Source organism: Phocoena sinus, chromosome 8 (genome assembly GCF_008692025.1).
Source record: "Phocoena sinus isolate mPhoSin1 chromosome 8, mPhoSin1.pri, whole genome shotgun sequence".
Classification (NCBI taxonomy): domain Eukaryota; kingdom Metazoa; phylum Chordata; class Mammalia; order Artiodactyla; family Phocoenidae; genus Phocoena; species Phocoena sinus.
Window position 1 is genome coordinate 86,612,873 of NC_045770.1, and position 22,134 is coordinate 86,635,006.

At 45.0% G+C, this 22,134-nt stretch overlaps 1 protein-coding gene across 23 annotated transcripts in view; it reads left to right on the forward strand.

The window, feature by feature from the left end:
- The first annotated feature begins 18,318 nt into the window (after positions 1-18,318).
- CD44 (CD44 molecule (Indian blood group)) overlaps positions 18,319-22,134 on the forward strand; it is an 87,338-nt gene continuing 83,522 nt past the window's right edge. For 22 of the 23 annotated variants that reach the window (XM_032639377.1, XM_032639386.1, XM_032639390.1 and 19 more), the window contains exon 1: positions 18,771-18,979. In XM_032639377.1, coding sequence (XP_032495268.1) covers positions 18,913-18,979 — 67 coding nt within the window. In that variant the 5' untranslated portion in view covers positions 18,771-18,912. Of the gene's footprint in view, positions 18,980-22,134 lie in introns of all 23 variants that reach the window. The other variant, XM_032639401.1, reaches the window with a different exon arrangement.

Here is a 22,134-nt window from a genome sequence, read left to right on the forward strand (position 1 = left end):
CTACCTTTCAACGTGAACAACCTGTTCCCTGGATGCAGCTGGCAGCCATCTTGTAGCCATGAGAACGGCCATGAAGAGGGCAGCGTCAACACGGAGCAGAGGAGAACCAAGAGAAGAACAGAGAAACAGCATGGAGCCCTGGTCAAACTGCTTCTGGAGTTCCCCTGGCTATGGACTGCCTGCCTCTTGGCAAGAGAATATGGGTGGCAATGATGTTTGCCACTTTCAAGCCTGGCCCCTAAAATGACCCCTGCAGCTTCTGCTGTCTGGCTGGATGCAAAGGCCCAAGTGGAAGGCTCTGTGAGGGCTTTAAGGCATGGCCAAGCCACCAGAGGCAAGAAACCTGGATATCTGAGTCACTGTTTGAAGGAGAACTGCCCGGGAATGCTGCTCCACCAAGAACATCTGCATTGAACCTCGTGTAAGAACAAAATAAAGTCCTATTGTGTTAAGCCACTGGAGTGTTGAGATTATTTGTTGGTTAGTGAACCCTGCCTAACACGGATTATAAAGACAGGGTTTAGCAAAATCTTGGGGCATAGGTTGATGACAGTTCTATCCAGATGCTCAGCAAATGACAGGTTAAAAAAAAACTTTACCTGATGACTAGGAGAAGGATAGCAAGTAGAGGCCGTTGCAGTGGAATGGGTCACCCAACTGAGAAGGGATGGTTAGCTCAGTTTCCTAATGTTGGCTGTGAACGGCATGTGCTGGGCAGTCTCTGGACACTGACTCTACTCCTGTTCTTGGGGTCCCACTTGGGCCTATTATATAATGGCCCTTCTTTTAGGTCCCATAGACCTCCTCCCTCTTCTGCCTTTCATTTTGACAGATGTTACCAAACCACCATACACAAAAACTAAGCCCATTTGAAGTCCCATCAACTCTTTATGGGTTGGGGGTGAGTGCCTATTTCACTCTGTACTATCCAGCACTGCATATTCTGAAACTTTAATTTTGAAAAACCTTTACTGTGGTAAAAAACGCATAACATGAATTTTATCATCTTAACCCTTTATAAATGGACAGCTCAATGGCATTAAGTGTCTTTGCATTGTTATACAGCCAATCTCCAGGACTTTTCCATCTTGCCAAACTTAAACTCTTTACCCACTAAACAACAAGTGCCCATTCCCCCCTTCACCCCCCCCCCCCACCCCGCCGGCAACCGCCATTCTACTTTCTACCTCTATGAGTTTGACGACTCTACGTGCCTCACGTAAGTGGAAGCATACAGTATTTGTCTTTCCATGATTGGCTTATTTCACTCAGCTTGATGGTTTCAGAGTTCATTCACGTCACAGCACGTGACAGCTTCCCTTCTTTTTAAGGTGGAAAAATGTTTCATTGTATGCATCTACCACATTTTGCTTATCCATTCATCCATTGGACACTTGCGTTGCTTCCACCTTTTAGCTATTGTGAATGGTGCTGCTATGAACATGGGTGTGCAAATATTTCTTCAAGATCTTGCTTTCAAGTCTTTTACTTATACAACCAGGAGTGGAATGGCTAGGTCATATGGTAATTCTATTTTGAGTTTTTTGAGGAATCACCATACCGTTTTCCATCGTGGCTGCATCATTTTACCTTCCCACCAACAGTGTGTGAGGGTTGCAAAGTCCCCACATCCTTGCCAGCACTTGTTGTAGTAGCCATCCTAGTGGGTTTAAGGTGACATCTCACTGTGATTTTGATTTGCATTTCCCTAGTGGTTAGTGACATGGAGCATCTTTTCATGTGTTTGTTGTTTAATCTGCTTTAGCTTTTTATTTCCATTTTTTCATTCTGTTTGGAGGTCAAAGAGGAACTTTCTTCCCAATGGTGAGATGTTTCCACTTCTCAGTCTTATAAGGACTACCCCAACTTGGCAAACAACTGCTCAAGTCTGCGATGAGCTGCATCTCAGTGGTGGTGGAAAAGCTCACATTCATGATCACCATGCTCATCAGGAGCAAGGTTTACACAGCACTTTGTAGTTTACACGATATCTCACTTGACCATCACAGCAGCCTTGCAAGGTGCAGAGGACAGATGAGGAAATTGAGGTTCAGAGATGAGAACAGAGAAATAGAAGGAAACTGGTTCTTTAAAATCATAACCACTGAAACAAATGTCTAGTGATGCACAACAGACATGTCTGGCCGCCTACGCAACATCTGTTCTCTCCTTTTCTCTTTGTCAGAGCCCGATTTTGTTGGGGTATCCACCTTATCCGGTCGTAACTCCATGAGTAGGTCTAAAACAGTAATGGTGGTTCTAGCCTTTTGCTTAGAGATTGGTTTCACAGTGGCCAATACAGTGTGAGGGGGATTTTAGGAAAGATTTCTCATCTAAAATAGTGAAGCAGGGACAGCTTGGTCTCTTCTTTTTTTCTCGATGCGGTGATTCCTGGACGGGATGCCTGGAATTTCAGCATCGATCTTAGGAACACGGGTGGGACCAATTTTAGGATGAAGCCTAAATTCTGGGATGACAGAGCAGAAGGAAACTTGTTTTAATATCACTGAGTCATTGTTAATGTCACATTAGCATTTTCCCTTGTTGTAATGCGAAATAATAAGCTTCCCAAATGTAAATTGGGCCAATTTGAACTGGGATTTTTTTGTTTTGTTTATTTGTTTGTTTTTGTTTGTTTGTTGTTTTTGCTTCTGACCTAATCTTATTCTATGGTGGACAGAATTACACATTGACAGGAAAGCAAAGTGAAAACATGAATCAAAAGCCATGAATGTCAGAGCTGCATCTCCATGTTAGGGGCGCCCGCACTAGGCCAGGGGCTAAGGGGAAGGTCAGGAGAGAAGGCAGGAGAGAGTGGGTCTAACCTTGTGGTCATAACCACATGTTGTATGTGAGACATACAACACAAGGTGCAAATGGTGAGATGGAACCTGTTCTCATTATGTCCAGCAGGTCAGCTGGACATAATGAGACCCAAATATTGGGTCCAGAAAGAAACCTGTCATTCCCTGGCCCAATAGTTTCTTTCTTTTTTTTTTAAATTGAAGTGTAGTTGATTTACAATGTTTCAGGTGTACAACAAAGTGATTCATATATATATATATATATATATATATATATACACATATATGTCCTTTTTCACATTCTTTTCCATTATAAGCTATTACAAAATATTGAATATAGTTCCCTGTGCTATACAGTAGGTCCTTGTTGTTTATCTGTTTTATGTGTCATAGTTTGTATCTGTTAATCCCAAATTCCTAACTTATCCCTCCCCCTGCTCCCCCTTTGGTAACCATAAGTTTGTTTTCTATGTCTGTGAGTCTATTTCTGTTTTGTAAATAAGTTCCTTTGTATCGCTTTTTTTTAGATTCTACATATAAGTGATATCATATGATACTTGTCTTTCTCTGTCTGACTTACTTCACTTAGTGTGATAATCTCTAGGTCCATCCATGTTGCTGCAAATGGCTCGATATTTTCATGTGGAGGAATTTCAGCTAAAAATACTCCTGGCCTCTCTAATCATCCTTTACCCCCTCTTTTCTGGCCAGTGAGTTTGGAGAAAAACCAAATATTCTCCACTCAGCCCCTCCCTCTTCCCCTCTTTCAGACCCCGCAGCGGGGGACCATTCTGGGCTTCCATCCACTCTGTGGCAAGTGGAGGAAGCCTGAAGGTTTTTGGAGGGTATGCTGCAAGTTTGCTTCAGAGGGCAGTGTTAGAAAGCTCTCTCTGACCACATATTTAAAACAGATTCTTTTCTTCAGCTTTTCCTAGTAATAAAGCTGCTATCTTGATCTCCATCTATCTGTCTCCTGAATATATTTCTTCTTTAGCTCTGAACTCAGGAAGGAATATGAAAGACATTATTCATTAGACCCCTAAATCTTAACCCAAGCCACAAAATCAAAATTATTAAGTATTTAATTTAATACAAAACCTCACATTACATCTACTAGTCTATTGCTCCTATGTTATATTTCCTGCAGGATATGGAGGGACAGGAATGTTTGAATATGCCTGTTGTGATCTGGAGTATGTTTTCCAAAGTTAAGAGGGCCAAGGTCTCACAAAGGTCTTTAAAGAGCCTACAAACAATAAAGGATGGAGGGGGTGTGGAAAAAAGGGAACCCTGTTGCACTGTTGGTGGGAATGGAAATTGATACAGCCACTATGGAGAACAGTATGGAGGTTCCTTAAAAAACTAAAAATAGAACTACCATACGACCCAGCAATCCCACTACTGGGCATATACCCTGAGAAGACCATAATTCAAAAAGAGTCATGTACCACGATGTTCATTGCAGCTCTATTTACAATAGCCAGGACATGGAAGCAACCTAAGTGTCCATCGACAGATGAATGGTTAAAGAAGATGTGGCACATATATACTATGTAATATTACTTGGCCCTAAAAAGAAACGAAACTGAGTTATTTGTAGTGAGGTGGATGGACCTAGAGACTGTCATACAGAGTGAAGTAAGTCAGAAAGAGAAAAACAAATACCATATGCTAACACATATATATGGAATCTAACAAAAAAAAAATGGTTATGAAGAACCTAGGGGCAGGGCAGGAATAAAGATGCAGACATGGAGAATGGACTTGAGGACACGGGGAGGGGGAAGGGTAAGCTGGGACGAAGTGAGAGAGTGGCATGGACATATATACGCTACCAAATGTAAAATAGATAGCTAGTGGGAAGCAGCCGCATAGCACAGGGAGATCAGCTCGGTGCTTTGTGACCACCTAGAGAGGTGGGATAGGGAGGGTGGGAGGGAGATGCAAGAGGGAGGGGATATGGGGATATATGTATATGTATAGCTGATTCACTTTGTTATAAAGCAGAAACTAACACACCGTTGTAAAGCAATTATACTCCAATAAAGATGTTAAGAAAAAAATCAAGTAAGGACAGAGATTTGACTGAAGTCTCAGACTCAGCACAGACAGGAGATGTGTGTAAGGAACAGATGGCAGGGCTGAGAGGTGTGTATGGAATAAGAAGTTCTAAAATAATTTGACCTGTTGGATGACTGCAAAGCAGGCTGTGTTTGCCTCTAAGAAAATATTCTGGGTTTCACCCACATGATGTTGAGTCAGCTGAGTCTAAAGGGACAGAAAAAATAGCGTTAGTAGCAGTAGCAGTTACAGCAGCAGTAGGACTAGTACCAGCTAAGATATACGGAATGTATGTTATTTTATTTTATTCCGTCCTCACCACAACCCTATGGATTAAGCATTATATTAGCTTTGTTTTACATTTGAGGAAATTGGGGTTAGAGAGATGAAGTAGTTTGTCCAAGGTCACACAGCTAGCAAGTACCAATTCCCATTCCTGATAAATTTTCTGAGGAAAAATTTGATGGAAGCAAAAAGCAACATGCATAAGAATTTCCATTAGAATGTTTGATATAATTGTGACCAGACAAAGCAACTTACATGGACATCAGCAAGGAAATAGTTTAATAAGTTTTGCTACATCCAATCAATGGAATGCTAGATATAATTTTAAAAGAGTAATTCTGGAACTCTCGTTGAAAAATGAGCACTAGAGAATTCAGTGCTAAGGGAACAAAGCAGAAGAGAAAATGGTGTGTACACCGTGATGGCAAACAGTGTAGGAAAAAGAAAGTCTGAGCACGTGTGATCAAAAACTAAAAATAGGCTTCCCTGGTGGCGCAGTGGTTGGGAGTCTGCCTGCCGATGCAGGGGACACGGGTTCGTGCCCCGGTCCGGGAAGATCCCACATGCCGCGGAGCGGCTGGGCCCGTGAGCCATGGCCGCTGAGCCTGCGCGTCCGGAGCCTGTGCTCCGCGACAGGAGAGGCCACAACAGTGAGAGGCCCGCGTACTGCAAAAACAAACAAACAAAAACTAAAAAGAAATATCAAAAACAAAAATAACTTTTAATAACAAAAAGATTGGGACTTAGATGAATCTTTTTTTCTTTTTACCAAAATTATTTTCAGCGTTGCAGAGGCACTACCTTGTCAATAAAAGCAGAACAGATCTGAATGGAGCGCTGTAGGCAGACCTACATGCTTGTGCCATCAGCTAGTTTGTTGGTGGGGGAAGCGTCCCTGGGAATGTTGGGGAGAGCTTGATACTTCTGAGCCTCCATCCGACTTGCATGTATTAGCCTGATCCTAGGTGTCCTTTTAACTTGAGGCAGACGCTGAAATCCTGAACACAGGTTTCTATAAGCATCCCACAGGGAAGGGAAACTTTGATTCTGACTCCAATCAGCTAGAATTCCGAAACTCCACGTAGCAGGGAGGTTTTGCAGACTGCCCAAAGTACTGGTGACATCACTGAGTCGTGGGTGGAGAAAGGCATGGGAGAGAAGGTGAAGACATTTACACCATAAACTTTTCTAGAGGAAATGAGATGCAAATGAGTAAAGGGCAGGAAAGAGAGAAACAAATGCTGAGGTGTTGGATGGTGAGTGACTTTCTCGAATGGTTAAGACAGGAAAAGGCAGGCCAGTAACCCAGTTTCCTCAGTCCACAGAGGCCCTCATTGCAGTAGAAAGAACAAGGGCTTTGGCATCAGACAAGGTTCCGTCACTGGCTCCACTGCTGTGTGACTATAGGCAGGCCACACTTAACCTCTCTGATCCTCAGGTTCTTTATCACTAAGTGGCAATAGCCATTCCTACAGCACGGAAGTCACTGAGACATCCTGAAATCACCCTTCTCCCAGTGACTGCTCTATACAAAACTGGGACTTTCTTTGTCTTCCATCTCTCTCCCCGTGGAGATGGGGACTGTATAGTATATTCTGTGCCCTCCGTGTTTATCCCATGAGCTAACTTCCGGTCATTCTGTCTTTCTCCCCAGCAAAGGACCAGAGAAGCCTGTCCTGGCTTCCTGAGGGAAGAGAGAAGTGTAAAACAGGCTGTGCCCTAGAGCCATCCTCTGCTCTGAAGGTTAGTTTCCAGATTGCGTGTGATGAGAATGGAAACACATGAAAGACCTACACCAGGCCACCAGGGGCCAACACTCTGTGGGTGGGGAAAGAGAAAGGGACAAAACCCGACTGACAAGGTGGCAGACCAAGGTGGTGAGAGCGAGACTAAAGTTTCAAGAAAAGGCATAAATGTGGTTGGTGGGAGGGGAAGCCAGCTGAGAGGTAGGAATGAAGGGAAACTGGGGAGATGATGAACAATGAGGATGTGAGGAGGAAAGGGGGAAAGTGAAAGGGAGACAAGTCAGGGGGAAAACAGAAGTTAAAAGAAGATAGAAAGAGCGGGGAGTGAGAAAGATGAGACGTATCTGAGAAATCGATAGAATGCCCATCATTCCTGTGCATCCCGCAGACGTCACCCACCTCTGCCTAGCACAGGGGCACCATGACTACAACGTAGAGGGGAGCAAGCTCCGGTCATGGGACATGGGGCAGTTTCTCCATGAGATGAGGCAATGCATATGCCACTGTTGGTTGATTTGTCGGTGGAGATACATGACCCCCTGTTCTGGGGGTTCCCCTCCTCCACAAGACTAGGCCAGAATAAAGAAAGTTTTCCACTCTTGAATAAGAGCAAGCCATGTCTTGCCAGTGCCAACTATCACTGGCATGGCCCCACCTGGCCTGGGAAAGGGGCAGTGGTTGCTACTGAGAAGCCAGATTTGGTACAATTGGAACAAAAGCCAACGAGGTCTTAGGTACAGCCTCTTTCTGGGTTTTCCCTCCGGTTTTTCCTGAGAAATTTCCTCGTCCACATCCACCTGAGCCAAACTTGCTGGGGAAGAATGATCTTCTCAATTCATTGACCCAGCAACAAGAGTGACTGATAAGCCTTTACAAGTTTAGATGGCAGATGCTGGAGCATCAGCTGGCTGGCAGAAGAGAGGCTGACTGGACCTTCTCTCAGGATGTCACCTGGTGGTCCTGCCTCCTGCTTCTCAGGTTTGACAGCCTCCTGTGCATCCCTTTCCAGAGGCCGCCTGTCCGGACCACTCACAGCACTTGTAAGATTGGACCAGATCACCCTCAGCCCCATTTCTCACAGACTGGGATGAAGATGGGCAGGATTTCCCTTCCAGTTCTACTGCAGGCAGAACAGCTCCAACCAGCGTGGGGTAGAGACTGCCCTCGGGACCAGGGCGTTTCCCTAGAGATGAGGGGAAGCCACTCAGCATGTGTGTGTGCAACCTTTGTGCACACACCTGAAGACACCAGTTATGCTTACTGCATCTTAATATGTTTTTAAAATATGATCGTTTTATGATTCAAAAGTTATATGTATTTATTTATAATGTGCATACAAACGTCTAGTCGAGACAATTTTAAATCACCCATAATGTAATAACCATATCGTGGTTATGTTATTTTAAAGAGATTTTATCTTTTAGAGACACATTCTGATATATTTACAGATTAAAAAGCCATGATGTCTGGGATTTGTTTCAAGATAATCCGGTGATGAGGAAGGAAGTAGGAGGTGCAGACAGATAAAATAGACCATGACTTGATAATTGTTGAAGCTGGGTGATGTGTACATGGGAATTCATTATACTTTTCTCACTATCTGTTTATTTATATTTATGATTGAAATTTTCTATAATTAAAAGTGTTTTTTTAAAGATTTCTACCTTCCTTTTGTGCATATGTATCCTTCCATTAAATCTTCATTGCCTTGTTCGGAAAAAAATCACCAATAATCTCACCCCATATGCTTCCAGCCCTTTTTCAATACAAAGATATACAAAAAGAGAGACTGTACTCTATTGGGATTTGTAACAATGTGTTGAAAATAAGACCTTATTTATTTGGTCAATATTAATATTTGCACACTCTATTTCTTTTTTTATTGAAGTATAGTTGATTTACAATGTTATGTTAGTTTCTGGTGTACAGCAAAGTAATTCAGTTATACATATATAGATTCTTTTTCATATTCTTTTCCATTATGGTTTATTACAGGATATTGAATATAGTTCCCTGTGCTATACAATAGGACCTAGTTGTTTACCTATTTTATATATAGTAGTTTGTATCTGCTAATCCCAAACTCTTAATTTATCCCTCCCTCACCCCCTTTCTCCTTTGGTAACCATAAATTTGTTTTCTATGTCTGTGAGTCTCTTTCTGTTTTGTAAACAAGTTCATTTGTGTCACGTTTTAGATTCCACGTATAAGTCGTATCATACGGTATTTGTGTTTCCCTTTCTAACTTACTTCACTTAGTATGATAATCACTAGGTCCATTCATGTTGCTGCAAATGCAATTATTTTATTCTTTTTTATGGCTGAGTAGTATCCCATCGTGTATATATACACCACATCTTCTTTATCCGTTCATCTGTTGATGGACATTTAGGATGCTTCCATATTTTGGCTATAGTACTGCTATGAACATTGGGGTGCATGTATCTGTTTGAATTATAGTTTTCTCCGGATATACGCCCAGGATGGGATTGCTGGATCACATGGCACCTCTATTTTTACTTTTTAAGGAACCTCCATACTGTTTTTCATACTGGCTGCACCAATTTACATTCTCACCAACAGTGTAGGAGGGTTCCCCTTTCTCCACACCCTCTCCAGAACTGGTCATTTGTAGACTTTTTAATGATGGCCATTCTGACTGGCATGAGGTGATATCTCATTGTAGTTTTGATTTGCATTTCTCTAATAATTAGCCATGTCGAGCATCTTTCCATGTGCCTCTTGGCCATCTGTATGTCTTCTTTGGAGAAATATCTATTTAGGTCTTTTGCCCATTTTTGGATTAGGTTTTTTGTTTTGTTTTGTTATTGAGTTGTATGAGCTGTTCGTGTATTTTGGAAATTAACCCTTTGTCAATCACATCATTTGCAAATATTTTCTCCCAGTCTGTAGGTTGTCTAGACAACCTTGCTTAGTCTAGTTCAAGGATTTCAAAATTATGTTTTGTACTAACTTTGTGAGAAGTTTCTTAAAAATTTAAGCCATTGACATTTTGGGGATGCTGTTACTGCAGTGTAACCCAGACTGTCCTAATAAACTTAATATTCCATCCTCATGAGAGATGGTAAATATTGATCATTAGCATAACCATTGCCCCATCCTGGAGATGTGATAAATACTACCAACCCGTCACTGAACCCTTACCCATTGATCTGTAAGACCTCAGAATCTTTCTCATCACAGTGACCTAAGCCATCACTACTAGTTAATTAAAGCTGGAAAATGAAGGGAAACCTACCAAAATCATCCTACTGCAATCAGCATAAAATCCAAATTTCCTACCATAGCCTGCCAGGTCACACAAGAGCTAGACCTTACCCTCCTTTACCATCTCATTTCCTAACCACTTATTTCTCACTCATTCCACTCCAGCCACACTGGCCTTTCTGTTCCTCAAACACACCGAGAATATTCTCATCTCAAACCTTTACACGTGCTGTGCCCACTTTTTTCTGAAAGATTTTCTCTCATATTTTTGCAAGTTTGGCTCAGATGTCATCTCTTCAGGCAGACCTTCCTGTTCACCTCATTGAACTTACCCTGCATCCTCGACTCACCTCCTCAATGATAAGAAAACACTAGTCTGTCTTTTTTCGCTGTTGCATTCCCATTACTGAGTGGTTCCTGGTCCATGGAGGTGCTTACTAAATATTTCTGGAAATAATAAAGCAACTAATCTGCCAACCCCAGTATAGGGCATAATCTTTTTGAGGAGAGAGAGCAGGTCCGGCTCATTTGGGGCTTTTCCTCCGTGCTGAGTCCATGTAATGTCTCCAGTAAGGTACCCTTAAATTTCTGCTTGATTGGTGTTAGAAGGCTCTTATTTCCCTTTGTATCATGGTAGATTCATATCTGTGCCTTTTTTCCTTCCACCTCACATACACTCACTCAAGAGGTCTCCTCTTTTCTCTCTTCTCCCCCCGTCTCTCACCACATCCTCTCCCAGTGAAGCTCAGTTCAAGTGTCTTTCTCACACACACACACACACACACAAGGCCTTCCAAAACAGCAGTCTACTGTGGTGGGGAAGCGGCATCCAGCCCTAAAATGGGTTTGGGCCTGGCCTCACATCCAAACACAGTACCTATTCCCTTTTCTGTAGGAACTGACGCTAAGCCCCATCCAGACCTGGCTGGAGCCTCGAGCCTGTGTGTTGGAGCCCAGAAGTTTCACCCTTTGGGTATTTTGAAGAGAGGCAGCTGTTACCATTTGCCAGCTGAAAGGTTTGCCTTTGAAATAGACTGTGAGGCATGTTCAGGCAGAAAGGGGCTTTTTGGAGAAGGCCTGGGAAGACGGGACTCAGAAGACCTGCCACTCAGTTGGATTGCCATGCAACTGTAGGCAAATCATCAGAGATGTCTAGTGTCTATAACAGTGAGAAGAAATAATTGTATTCTCTCGGGACAGTTGGATGATGGGCGGAGGGGTTGTAGGTGAGGCCAGGTAGTGAAAAGAGCATGGAACTTAGAATCAGAAACCCTGAGATTTAGAGTCATAAGTCCTGAATTGAAGACCCGGTAAGAGGCACATCCCAGCCATTTAAGCCCCTGTTTACTCTTTTGTAAAATAGACAGATGCCCTCCTATATTCATCAAGTTTTTTGGTTGCAACAGAAACCAGCTAAAGCTAACACAGGCAGAAGAAAGGGGGTTTATGAAAGGACATCAGGGTGCATCACACAAGTCATGCAAGAACACAGTCAGGTGTCAAGAATGAACTAGAACGAGGAACCGAAAAAGTGTCAGAACTGAAGTTTTTCTGCCTTTCTCTCAGCTTTTGCCTTATTCTTCTTTCTTTTGTTTCTTCACCCACACGGAGGTACATGGCTACCCCACAGCTGCCAACTATGTGCTTTACAGGTTCAGCCATACTCCAATCCCAAGTTTCTAGACGAAAGACACTGATTGGCCCAACTTGCATCGGGTGTCTGGCACCTGGTCCAGTCAGTCATGGGCATGGGAGGTAGGGGTCACATAGTAAAATTAAGGCTGCCATGGGAACCTTTGAGGATCTAGATGCAATATTGACAGAAAGAATTATAACTTGTGAGTTGGGCCAGCAAACCAAAAAGTGGCTTGTGTGGACTATGGTCACTGGATAAACCTTCAGGTGCTGTAAATAGAGAATGGTGTTTATTTCTAGGAAGGACATACAGCTATCTCACAATGATATTCTAAGGAATGAAGTCATAGTCCTATGCAAATCTAGAATTTTCTAGTAAGTAATCAAGACCTGAGTTTTAAAGTCGACTCATTCTTAAACAACGAGGTCCTACTGTATAGCTCAGGGAGCTATATTCAATAACCTGGGATAAACCATAATGGAAAGAATATGAAAAAAAAAATATATATGAATAACTGAGTCACTTTGCTGTACAGGAGTAATTAATGCAACATTGTAAATCAACTGTACTTCAGTAAAATTAAAAACAAAAAAGTTGCCTCATTCTAAGAGACTAACTTTTCAGTGAGTTATGAGAATCAACATTCTCCACCTTTTACCTTAGGTACTTCTTCTCTACCTCCACAGGTCTAACAAAAGCTTCTGAAGGAGATCTTCCTTCTTAAAAGAAACTGACTGAGATAAAATCGAGTGAAAACTAATTAATTAAGACTCAAATGACTTAGTATTTTTGCTAGATCAAGATCAGAATGGGATCAAAAATTTCTATCTCTATATCTCTTAATGGCAAGAAAGATTTCCTTTAAGTAAAATGAAGATGCGACCTTGGATGAGTCATCTGACATTCCTGAGCCTCGGTTTCCTTATCTGTAAAATAGGAATGAACTTTTCATAAGGTTGTGGTGAGAATTAAATGGCATTGGGTTTGGTGTGTACTAAGCACTGGTGGTTAGCTGCTGTGTCTATGATAATGGGGTTGGGGTGGTGGTGGTGGTTGTGATGGTGATGATAGTAATAATGATGGTGGTGGTGATGGTGGTAATAATAATGGTGGTGGTGGTGGTGAAGTGATGGTGTGATGGTAGTAATAATGGTGGTGGTGGTGGTGGTGGTGATGGTGATGGTGATGGTAGTAATAATGATGGTGGTTGTGGTGGTGAAGTGATGGTGTGATGGTAGTAATAATGGTGGTGGTGGTGGTGGTGGTGATGGTGATGGTGATGGTAGTAATAATGATGGTGGTGGTGGTGGTGAAGTGATGGTGTGATGGTAGTAATAATGGTGGTGGTGGTGGTGGTGGTGATGGTGATGGTAGTAATAATGATGGTGGTGGTGGTGGTGAAGTGATGGTGTGATGGTAGTAATAATGGTGGTGGTGGTGGTGGTGATGGTGATGGTGATGGTAGTAATAATGATGGTGGTGGTGGTGGTGAAGTGATGGTGTGATGGTAGTAATAATGATGGTGGTGGTGGTGGTGAAGTGATGGTGTGATGGTAGTAATAATGGTGGTGGTGGTGGTGGTGGTGATGGTGATGGTGATGGTAGTAATAATGATGGTGGTGGTGGTGGTGAAGTGATGGTGTGATGGTAGTAATAATGATGGTGGTGGTGGTGGTGAAGTGATGGTGTGATGGTAGTAATAATGGTGGTGGTGGTGGTGGTGGTGATGGTGACGATAGTAATAATGATGGTTGTGGTGGTGGTGGTGGTGATGGTGGTGATGGTAATAATAATGGTGGTGGTGGTGGTGGTGGTGGTGAAGTGATGGTGGTGGGGTTGGTAGTGACAATGGTGGTGATGGTGGTGATGATTACTTATGAGAGAATCAAGAATATTTAAATTTTGCTCAGCATCTAATAGTCACATAGTGAATTGATGAAGAGGCAAACAATTTTCAGACAACCCCAAGGATATCAGCCACCATTATATACCGATCATGGATATGACCAACACAAATCATACTTCAGTGTTCATTAACGCAGATCCCTTAAAGACTTCCAAGAAACGTTTAACCAACAATTTGTATGACGTGGAGAGAAGATGAATAAATAAGAATTTTAGTTACTACATGTGCTTAAAAGAAATACAATTAAATTTCTTTTAAATAATTGTGCAAACGATACAGACTCTCACTTGTCTTCCTCCTAATTAGGTTACTACATACGGTCACACACCATTAATTCAAATCTCAACTTCAAAAATTCACAGTTTTAAATTAGTTACTCTCCAGTTGTGGGATTTGGTCCTAAAGGCACACCATTTTAACTTCCAAAGGTCTGTGTAAAGCCCCTTTGGCAACGGACATGGACATCCCTAGACTCCAGAGGCACCCTGTCCCTTTGGCATTTCCAGAATGCACCAACTACTTCAGTTGCCTTACTTTGAAAGCCTTAGTAATCCTAAAGGCTCAGCTTGGTAGTCACACTTGGTTAACTCGGGACCAATTAGTCATGCAATGTCATTTATTTATCGTGAAGATTGCTTCCCAAATGCCCGGTTTATTTGGACTTCACTAATAATTATGTCACGAGAGCTTTTTCAGCGCTGCTCACATGCATGTGTGGAATTCACACTGTGAGGGTGATCTAAGAATGGATTTATTTTGGGGGAGAAACATGAACGGAATGGCACTTTTTCTTTACTTTGCCAGCTTTCTTCTTCTCTGGGAGAGAAGAATCGGATGTTATCCCTTTAAAAGAGCCCGGTGAGCTGCTGTGTTTATAATCCTCAGATCCCATGATTTGGTCTCCCATCTCCCAGCTTTGCTCCACACACGCCTGCTAACATTGGTTTAGATCTGACTTTTCTTTGCTCAAGAAGAACAAGATTTATTACTAGTCAGAAGACAGCAGATCTCAATATTTTAGGAGGAAAAATAAACAAAGTCTAGTCTGCCAGCAGGATCCATGCTCCAGCTCCCCTGCATCTTCTGAAAGTGGTCACCCAGTTATGACACTGCTGCTTGCGTTTGTCTCGAAGGTGTTAAGATGTCTAAATGCTTCTACATATTCGCTCCTGTGATTCCCAAAGTCACCCTATAAAGTGTGTTGGGAGGAAAAAGAATAACAGTCATTCATGCATTTATGTCGTGTTTATTTACTGAGTGCAAACACTAGAGACGGGGCATTGCCAGGCACCCAGAACTGAGGATATACTAAGGCCCAAGGCAGACATGGCCCTGTCCTTAGGTAGCTTAGAGGCTGGTGGGTCATGGTCTCCCACCATGAGGCAGAGACCCCAGTAAAGAGTCTCGATGCCTGCTTTCACTTACTACTCATAACAGACTGTGAGAACGTTCTTATTAATCTCATTCTGTGGATGGGATAACCCAAACTCCCAGAGGTTAAGTGACCTGAGTAAAGTCACGGGCTGCTCAGCGGGAGAGTCAAGGCTCAGACTGGGGCTTCCTCATCCAAGGCTGCTGATTGAGTCCTGGATTCTTTCCAAACAGTGTAATCTCATGTCAACCCAGATCAATTCAAGCTCTCTTTTTCACTTTCCCACATCTCATAGTTAGGCTTAAAAAAGTATCTGTTGCAATAGATATTGAGCATCAAAAATTAGTGGTTTTGAGGATCTAACCTTTATAGAGGCTCAGAGAAGAGCACGGGGAAGTCTTTTTTTTTTGGATTGTTCATTGCAACATTGTTTGTAATTGCATTCTAAATGTCCAAACGGAAGTAATTGAAGGATGGTATTATCCATACAGTGGAATACTATGAAACTATAAAGTAACAATAGTAAGGATGATCTTGAGACCAGTGGTGTGGGCAGAGTGGGAGAGGGGCGTCTGGAATGGAAAGGAGACGGGGGTTAGCTCTGAGAGGTGATCCAGGAATTCCCAAAGGCTGACACTGACTCAGTAAGTCACCAGGTCAGTTTGAAATGAGTCATTTGTGGCATGGGGGCAAACAACCTCTGTCCCTCACTAAACTATCGGGAAGAAGGCAGGCAAAAGATTTCCCCTGGGAGAAGAATCCTAATTACAATACTGAGAATTTGCATGCCCCTCTACAGTTTGCAAAACACTTTCACACCCGTCTCTTCTCTTCGTTTGCTGAATGTTTACTGCCCAAGTGCAGAAAGGACCAGGGTTCAAGATGGCCTAGTCTAGTGGTTTTTATACACAACTTTTGATTGAAGTAAAATCCTTTGTCAGAATGAAATCGCACACAGTAGTCTAGTGTATAACATTGATGCGAGTGGGACTTCTGTGGCTGGGAGGGGGGAGGAACAACCCATGCCTAAGCCTTTGCTTTGACCTCTGTGTTTCTGAAGGGTCTCCAAAGAGCCGCCTAGTTCCATGAAACAGAAAGACAAACATTGTTTCTAGTATTTCTAGTGAATATAAATACCCATCCCACATTCTCCCCCCTCCTCCAAAAAAAGAAAGCTGAAAGCCCTGGAAGTGACATGAGATGGCCAAGGCCATTCCTTGTCCAATGTTCTTTCCATGGGACCCACTAGGGCTTGTTTCTTGGTGGTTAGAGCCTGAGGATCTGCTTGGAAGCCAGTGTGCCCCCAGTTGCTGCAGGAAAGTGTCCTCTTCATCACTGAGAGCAGCAGGGTCAACTCTGCTGCTACTGGTGTCATTATCAACGTGCCTGGTCGTCAGCTGGGGCTCAGAGGCATTGTCTTTGTTTCACACAGGCCACCCCATGAGAGAGTCGTGGAATGCCAGCCACTGAGCTTTTGGGGAGTAGTGGGTCCAGTGATTTTTTAGCCTCAAACACTGTCCCTGAAAATGCAAGAAGAGTAGCCTATAGTCAAGCAGCCTTTCCCCAACTCAAAAACTTACACTGAACTAGATAGTGTTTGTTATTGGCTAAATGTTTGTCTCCCCTGCAAGTTCATATGTTGAAATCTTAACCCCCAGTGTGAGGGTATTAGGAGGTGGGGCCTTTGAGAGGTAATTACATCATGTGAATGGAGCTCTCATGAATGGGATTAGTGCCTTTATAAGAAGAGACACACAAGAGAGCTTGTCCTTCTCTCTCTCTCTCTCTCTCTCTCTCTCTCTCTCTCTCTCTCTCTCTCTCTCCCTCTCTCTCTCTCTCCCTCCATCCCCCTCTCTCCCTCTTGTGAGGATAGGAGAAGACAGAGAAGATGACTATCTGCAAACCAGAAGAGTGTTCTCACCAGAACCAGACCATATTGGCACCCTGATCTCGGACTTCTCAGCCTCCAGAACTGTGAGAAATAAATTCCTGTGGTGTAAGCCACCCAGTATGTAGTATTTTGTTACAGCAGCTCGAACTAAAATAATGGCGATGGCTGCACCATTTTGCGACTGTATGAAATGCTACCTAACGGCTAAAATGTTAAATTTATGTTAGGTGTATTTGAGTACAACAACAATAATAAACTCACACTGGCTCCCTATTTCTTAAGGATCAGACTTCCTAGTGTAATTTACAAACTGGGCCCTGCTTCCCCCAACCCCGCCCCGCCAGCCTCATGCCTTGCTGTCCCCCTTCAACCTTTTCATCTGATCAAATGTTCCAACTGCTCTCCAAAGTCAAAAGGGGATTACTTTCCCTTGGAAATTCTGGCAAGGCTCCTTCAGGGTCTTGTCACAGTTACTGGTAACCATTATCATTTTCTGTGTGTCTCACCAGGCAAGAATTCCATTCAGATTTAGTTTCAGCCGTCCACATTAACAATAGATACCGTTTTTTGCTTTTCAAATATTAAACCACAATGTTATAGGTAGATATGAAATTATGATGCAAAGTATTGTTTTTCAAACTCAAAATGCCTCTGCTGAAGAATATGACAATCTCCTCCCTTTTTTGAGATTTGCCAAGCAGGATAGATGGGGGAAAAGTGGATTAACGTTTGCATAGATAGGAGTATACATGGAAGCAAGAAAGAAGAGACAGATAAAATGATGAAAGGATATGTGGATGATAGATGGTTGAATGATGGATGAATACATGTATGAACAGATATGTAGGTGGATGGATGGAGAAGAGAATAGTGTATAGATGGATGTGGATTTACAAAGAGATGCGAAAAGCTTAAGAAAGATGGATGAGAAGCTGTATGGGAGGGGCGTTGGAAGAATATGTCGTTGGATGGATGGACAGATGAAAGGATGTGTGGTTGGATAAATGGATGGACAAGAGGCTGGATGGATGTGAGTGCATACTGGATGGACAGGAGGATGGATAGATGTGTGAGCCCCGGAGGGATGTAAGGTAAGATGGGCAGATAGACGAATGCGTGGATGGAAGGATGTTTGGGAGGATGAATGAGGGTGTGCGTGAGAGGGTGGAAAAATGGGTGGATGGATCCAGATGCCAGCCTGGGACTGGAAGATGACACATAGGTCAGTGGAGCCAAATACCAGCCCCATGGCTGGCTATCATTAGCTTTCTCCAAGCAGTCCTGATAAGAATCAAAAATTCACCTGAGGTATGTGGAGTTCCTTCTCTTTCAAGGGAAGAATGAGCTCTTCCTCTCTCCCCTGGGAAGAATCGCAAGCTCCCCACCAAGGGCGGGGAAAAACCACTCTCCCACTGTCCCAGCTCCTCTCCCAGAATATCCAGCTGCCTGTGAAACCCAGAAAGAAGAGTTCCCCAGCCAGAGTCAAAGAGAAACCTAGCGGCGAGGAGAGGCCAGAGGCTGAACCCAACGGCGCGAGGTTTTAGGACTCAGTCATTCCCTCCTGCGTCCAGAGGCTGCGCTCCCAGACGCCGGGAGAGGAAAGCCGGTGCGCCCCGGGTGCACGGGGACCCCGCGGCACTCCGGGCGCCCGCCCAGGAACCCCCCCGTTTTACCAGCTCCGAGGAGAACGGGGCGGGGGCGGAGGGAGCAGCGCCAAGGAGAGCTGGTATGTCTTTAAACTTCTGCCGGCGGCTTAGTCACAGCCCCCTCGCTTGGGTGTGTCCTTCCTCGCTCCCTCCCTCTTAGGTCACTCTCTCAGCCCTGGAATAAAAACTGCACCCAACTTCCGAGGCGCCCTCATTGCCAGCCGGACCCCAGCCTCCGACAGGTTCGGGCGCCCTGCTCGCCCCGTGCTCCGCTGCCCTCCGCCCAGCGCCCGGCCCCTCCGGCCCCACTCGCTTGCTTTCTCGGCCGCTCCGACGCCATGGACACGTTCTGGTGGCGCGCAGCCTGGGGACTCTGCCTCGTGCAGCTGAGTTTGGCGCAGATCGGTGAGTGCCCGCGGGGGCGGCGGGAGGGAGTGGCCCGAGTGGCCGGGACCCAGCCGGCAGCCGCGCGGGCTGAGTTGGCCCTGGGGGGCCGGAGTCAAACGGGCGGCGAGCGGCTGGGATTTGGTGGAGAGCGGGGCGAGGATTTGCGCTAAGCTCTTGGAGAGCCTGTCGGTGGGAAGCACCGTTTTGTTGAAAGGAAAAGAGAAAGAGCGAAGAAAAGTTTGCTGGGCAGGCTGCCGGCGCGCAGTCGTGGGTGAGGTCTTTGCAGACGGAGGAGCACGGGGCAGAAAGTAAATGTATTCCTGGGTGCGCGCAGCCCGTGTCTGGCCTAACTCCTGTGTCCAAGGGCGCTTGAAGCCTGGCTGGGCAGTGGCCGGGCAGCGAAGAACTGGGCAGGGCAGGGACAGGGACTGGGGCAGAGGCAGGGGCTGCGGCAGGGACAGGGCTGTTAGCGAGGTGACCGTAGAGGTGGGCACAGTTGCCAGGCGTGAGAGCTGGTGGCAGTGAGCTTTCCAGAAAGGGGTCCTGGCTTCCTGCGGCTCCCCCACTGCGCCTGGGTTCCAAAGCTCTTACAGTTGGCTCCGGTCACTAACGATCTTAATGCTTGTGGGAACTTGAACTAGCTCTGTGGCGAGGTTCTGGGTCACCACGAGGTGCCAGCCTGGGGCGAGGAGTGTGAGTAGGAGAGGCAATGACTGGGCCAGCTGCTCCATCCTTGCGGCCTCCTCCTTCTGCCAGTGAGTTAGGGGAAATCCAGACAGTAATGTGACTCCTATATTCTGCCTGTCAGCCTCAGAGCAGGAGGGGCCACCTGGGCTCCAGGGGAGGCCTCAGGGATCCTGGAGCCGGGCTGCCAATATCCCATCCCAGCAGGGTCTGTGCCTTTCGGTGGCTGTGGACGGAGTGGCTGTGTGTGAGAGGTTCTGGTGAGGCTGAACTCCAAGCATTCCGTTGTCTATGTATCTACAGATAATCACGTGGCTGATTTGCTTATCACCGGCAAAATTAACTTTTCTTTTAAGACGTGCCAGCTGGGCATTAAGACAGCTCAACCTGTGGGTAATTCCATTCAACAAGTATTTATTAAACCCAGCTCTGGGGGTACCAAGAAAGTAAAAGGCACAGCCCTACCTGGGTGCTTTAGACTGAGGATAAGTGGGGATCCAGGATTCAGATTCCTGAAACAGAAAGAGTAATAATTAATAATAATCATTAGTGGTGAGAGGAATGACAGCAGTAGCCCTCATTTATTATACAGTTGGACTGTGCCAGGCACTGTGCTAAATTCTTTACATGCGTTCTCGCATTTTACCCTCACAATGGCCAAGTGAGACGTGTTGTGTCGTTAGTCCTGTTTTATAGGAGGGAAACAAACTGAAGCTCAGAGAGGTTAAGCGACTTGCTGGTGTTCACACAGCCAAGAGGATTGGTGCTCATGTGAACCAGGCCCCTTAGCCTGTTGCTTAGCCAGAATCCAGCAGGCTGTATGTATGGCATGGACAAACTCGGAAAGGCTTTTAGGGAAGGAAGGGTCGGGTCGTGGTGGACCAGAGGCCTTAGAGGAGGCTTCCAAAGGGAACTGGAGCTCCGAGGAGTCCTTGAAAGGCAGAGAAGAGGGAAAGATTTCAGGGAGAGCCGCGAGCTTGGCCTCAGGGAAGACAGACCATGCTGGCGTCTCCATGGCCTCTAGGGAAGTTTATTTGTATGTTACTTCCTGTGACATCTTCTGCTTTGATTCTGAGGATTCTGACTCCCCACTCCTTCCATCCTTAGCCCTGATTCTTCTAAAGGGCCCCATCCCCCAATATTTGGCACTGTCCTGACCCTTGAAGTTCTCCCCGAGACCAGTGGGCTCATTCCCGCCCTGCGTTTCCGTGGTCCCTTTGGGCAGCGTCACTTGGAGGAAGCACAGAAAAGTGCCAGTAGCCGTAACTGCCTGGACCCGGGCTCTCGTGTGCTTGTAAAGCTGTTTGGAAGGAACTGAGACTTGGAAAGGAGATGTGACCTAACAGCGGGCTCGGGCTGGGCAGGAAGAGAGAGGAAGGACTGGGTAGAGGGCAGTGCGATGAGCCCTCCATACCTCTCCGCCTCCTTTTCTCTGTGGGTGAGAGGTCGCTGCTAGGGAACTGTGCCCCTGGTGTTTAGAAAGAGGGGTGCATCTGAGACCTTTGGGGCTTGTGGGTGGCCGGCACCCTTCTGATCCCTCTGAGCATTAAAGACCCCTCTTTCTGGGAGTTAGAGCTTTGGCTGTGTTTTCCCAGGTGAAGAAGAAAGGAAGCAAACCTCCAGCGCTGCTGAGGTCAGTTAGCATCAATTAATTCAGCTGTGCCCCCCAAAACACAATGGACATCTTACTTCCTGTAAAGGCACAGTGCTAAGTAGGTGTGTTTGAGGCTAGCAGCCAGTAGGAAAAGTTTCCATTCTTTTTCCAAATTGCCCCACGCAGGAAAGGATGCTGGGCAGCGTGAAATTCTTAGTTCATGACAGATCCCCTTCCATTCATTCAAGAAATATTTCCTGACTCACTGTCATAGACCCAGAGATGGTGACTCCAAAGATCATTTAGAAAAACCCTTTCTTTTTCCCAAGGAGGAAACAGATCCCAAAAGGGAGAGAAAGGTGATTTCCCCTCTCTCAGGCCAAGTGTTAGTGCAGGATGCTTTCCAAACCTCAGGTCTCTGAAACACCTTGATCCTCAAGGACTGTAACAGCTCCACCTCTACTCCCTGCAGGGGGTGGGGACAGTGTGATCTACTGATGTAGCAACATTTGTTTCATGCCTGAAATACTGTCTTAAATACTCATTACAATTTTGCATTTTCCTCCACAATATACCCAGTTTAATATAAGAATAATGATATATTTCTTATAATCAAGCAAAGTTGCTGCTTGGGGAAGAGTCTCTATACTGTCTGGGGTCTCCTGGAGTGTTGCTGGATCCCTCCCAGTTAGGAGCACCCCAGCTTTAAAAGCCCGATGCTCTGCTCCTCTGTGAAGTAGGGTCCTAAGTCCCCAGGAAATACCATTTACTGAGCACTGACTCTGTGCTAGGCGTTCAGCCAGGGGCTTTGAATAGGTTATCCTATATAAGCCTCATGACAGCTCTATGTACATTTAGCGCTCTCTTCATTCCATTTTCTAGATAAAGAAACTGA